The sequence below is a fragment of the Myotis brandtii genome, unplaced genomic scaffold, assembly GCF_000412655.1.
Source record: "Myotis brandtii unplaced genomic scaffold, ASM41265v1 scaffold879, whole genome shotgun sequence".
Classification (NCBI taxonomy): Eukaryota; Metazoa; Chordata; class Mammalia; order Chiroptera; family Vespertilionidae; genus Myotis; species Myotis brandtii.
Genome location: NW_005371595.1, coordinates 597,621 through 600,670, shown reverse-complemented (window position 1 = coordinate 600,670; position 3,050 = coordinate 597,621). Strand labels below are relative to the sequence as shown.

At 52.5% G+C, this 3,050-nt stretch overlaps 1 protein-coding gene across 1 annotated transcript in view; it reads right to left on the bottom strand.

Moving 5' to 3' along the window:
- LOC102256683 (protein Daple-like) overlaps positions 1 to 3,050 on the bottom strand; it is a 72,957-nt gene that overhangs the window by 6,645 nt on the left and 63,262 nt on the right. Inside the window, exons 18-19 of the mRNA XM_014532313.1 lie at positions 2,504 to 2,593; positions 607 to 845 (exon numbers count right to left, since the gene is read on the bottom strand). Of these exons, the coding sequence (XP_014387799.1) occupies positions 647 to 845; positions 2,504 to 2,593 (289 nt within the window). The 3' untranslated portion in view covers positions 607 to 646. The remainder of the gene's footprint in view (positions 1 to 606; positions 846 to 2,503; positions 2,594 to 3,050) is intronic.

Here is a 3,050-nt window from a genome sequence, read left to right as displayed (position 1 = left end):
GGACTCCGTCCACACCTTTGGGAACCCCTGGACCTGCTGGGGCTGGACCCCAACACCCCCTCTCCCAAACCTTAACATCTCTGAAATCACGATGCAGCTTCGAGCCTGTCTCACAGTCACTGTCGGCCAGGTGGCAAAAGTGACAGGAAGATCAGAGCCACAGGAGGCCTTGCTGAAGACCTTGCAGCTGTCCCTCACGTGTTAAATACACTGCGGATCTTGTTACAGAAGTGGCCTATTGTAGGCCTGGAGGAAACAGGGAACCCCAAAATCCTCTGCTGTGGAGCTTGTCTCTGCAGTAACTGTGTGGACACCAGCTCTGGATATTTGAGTCCCTACCACAGTGTCCGTGAGGCGTTAGGCTCCTCATACTAAAGGAACTGAATTGTTCTGGGACGAAAGTACAGCAACACTGACTGGGCACATTGAGTGTTCACATTCCTAAGGAGACAGATGTGCATGTGTGGATCACACTCCCTTCAGCATCCTACACACACACACACATGTGCACACAGAAGGCAGTCTCCTTGGTTCTCCCCTGTCCCTGAGGGAGACCTGAGTTCCTCCCCTTCACTTCCCACCTGCAGACAGGTCAGCCCCTCCTACCTTTTCCCCTGGGCCCCCTGCAGGTCTCTTGCTCTTCTGTTCACTTTGAGCAGCATGGGGTGGCCTGGAGGGGCTCCAGCTGCGATTGAAGAGTCTGAGAAGTACTGGGGGAGGCCTGGTCTGAGGACCCCAGCGGCCAGGAAGGCCTCTCTGAGGTTGACTTTCGTCGTTCTCTGGAACCCCCTTTCTTTAGTTTGATGAGTTTGAGTAAGAATTTGGCTCCAATCCCGTGCTTTTTCCTGTAAGAGGTAGGTTTTTAGGACACAGCCAACCCTCACTGCCCCTCCAGCAGGTGTCTGGGTGCCCTATGCGAGCTGGAATTTCCATCACCAACCTGTAAAGGTGGTGGTTAATCTGGTTCAGAAAGCGGGTTCTCTTCGCCATCACCACGCTCACCCCACCTGGGGCTCAGGAGGTGGCACACAATGTGCAGTTAATTCACACAGACCCAGGGGTGGTAGAAGCCTTCATCGTACAGGAACCCACACTAGCCCCTCGGGAAAACAGAACTTCAAACCCAGCTTTCAGCTCTTAATTACTGTGCCAAGTGCAGGAAGTGGTGCTGTGCTGACCTAATCATGCTGGTTGGCAAAATTCCACCAAAATGCCATTTTCAGAAAGAGACTGGGACCTCCTCACTTTCTGCTAGAGTTAATAATACGTGAAATAGGCTGGCATATTCTGCCCACTCCCGGCACTGAGGAATCTGGGTGAGGGGAAGAGGGCAGGAGAGTGGGCCCCTTCAGGTAAAAACAGTGAGCCCTGGAGGAGTTACCCGGTGGTTGGAGCATCAGCCTGAGCACTGAAGGGTGGTGGGTTCCATCCCCCGTCAAGGGCACATACCTGGTTTGCAGGTTCGATCCCCGGCCCCGGTCGAGGTGTGTGCAGATGGAAACCAATTGATGGGTCTCTCTCTCTCCTCTCTCTCTCTCTCTCTCTCTCTCTCTCCCACCACTGTCACCTCCCTCCCTCCCTTCTACTCTCTCTAAAAATCAATGGGAAAAATATCCTCAGGTGAGGATTAGAAAAATAAGTAAATAAATGAAAACTGTGAATGTAAAAGGTAATTCATTGCAGCTAACAGGAAATGAAGCATTCTAATGTAACAGGGACCACAGCTGGGTTCTGATCCTGGCTCTGCCACGAAACAGCACTGTGCTTACACAAGCCACTCAATTTCCTCATCGGTGCCTTAATTTCCCTGTCAACAGAAGGGTCAGGCAGAGGTTCTGAAATTCTGTGGTTCTGTGATTTCTACAGAGAGGCCCTGCCGGATTCATGATGATTTGACCTCAAGGCTGGGCTGGGACAGGACAATGGGAAGGCCCAGCTCCTGGGCTCAGGCCCGGGCCCAGGGGTAGCCCTGCTGGACGGAGGCTAGCAGTCTCAAGGACCGAGCCGACCCACCACCGGGGCTGCTGCTCTCTGGGGAAGGGAATGTGTTTGTGAACCTGCCCTGGGGGGTCCAGTGAACCCAGAGCAATGGAGGGCAGAACAAAAGGTTCCTGTGCTTGAAGACAGGGGTGCTGGTCCAGGTGTTTGAGCCAAGCTTCCATCCCAAAACAGAAACCTGGTTTTCTAAGTCCCGCAAACTTAAGACAAATGCTGATACGCCTGCTTTAGTGGCTCTAAAAGCACAGACTCTCTGCCCTTAAACAGGCTCCTGGCCAGCTGGCATTCACCATCCCTCATAGGATAACCCTGAGTACGGAGGGTGGGACCGAAAGAAACTCTAAATTCTTTCCATGCTGAGAGTGACCTGCACACGGACCTGCCATACAGCGGAAGGTACGGGCCCAACAAACTGGCCACTGCTCTAGATGTACAGCTTCCCCTGCTCATGAAAAAGCAAGCTTTCTGTCCTGTGTGTAAGCTACTGACACTTAAATCAACTCACTTCTTTGGCGCTGGATCATGGAACTTGCGCTGAGCCATGCTTTTTTCTTCCAGTGTTTCATTTTGTCTCTGTAAGGCATTTAATTTGTCTCTAACAGAGGAGAGAGAAAAACAATCTGGTTTTTAAAATAAAAGACATAAATTGACTCATCACCCCACCTGGGACCTGGCCCAGAAGAAGCCTGTGTGTTTCTGGGACTCAGACATCACGGTGCTCATGACCACCATGACCCCTGAGTTGGGAATATGGGTTTGGAAGCATGTGACATGGGTCCAGGAGCCTAACACATCCAGGAGACAGCTGAACACCTAGGGTCGGGCTGTACGTCACCTCAGGAGAGAGACCCCGAACCATCTGACACTCAAGCTGGGAACCCCCGAGGGTTCCGGCCAGGTCAGCTCAGGACGCTGGGCACTCGGGTCAGACCCAGGGCTTGGCTAGCTCCTGCAGGTGCAGACCAACCATAGCTTTAGTGGTGGGAGGGCTTTAGTCTGCCCTCGCTGAGTTAGACAGGCATCAGGTTAAAAAGGTCAGTTTAGCAAAGTCA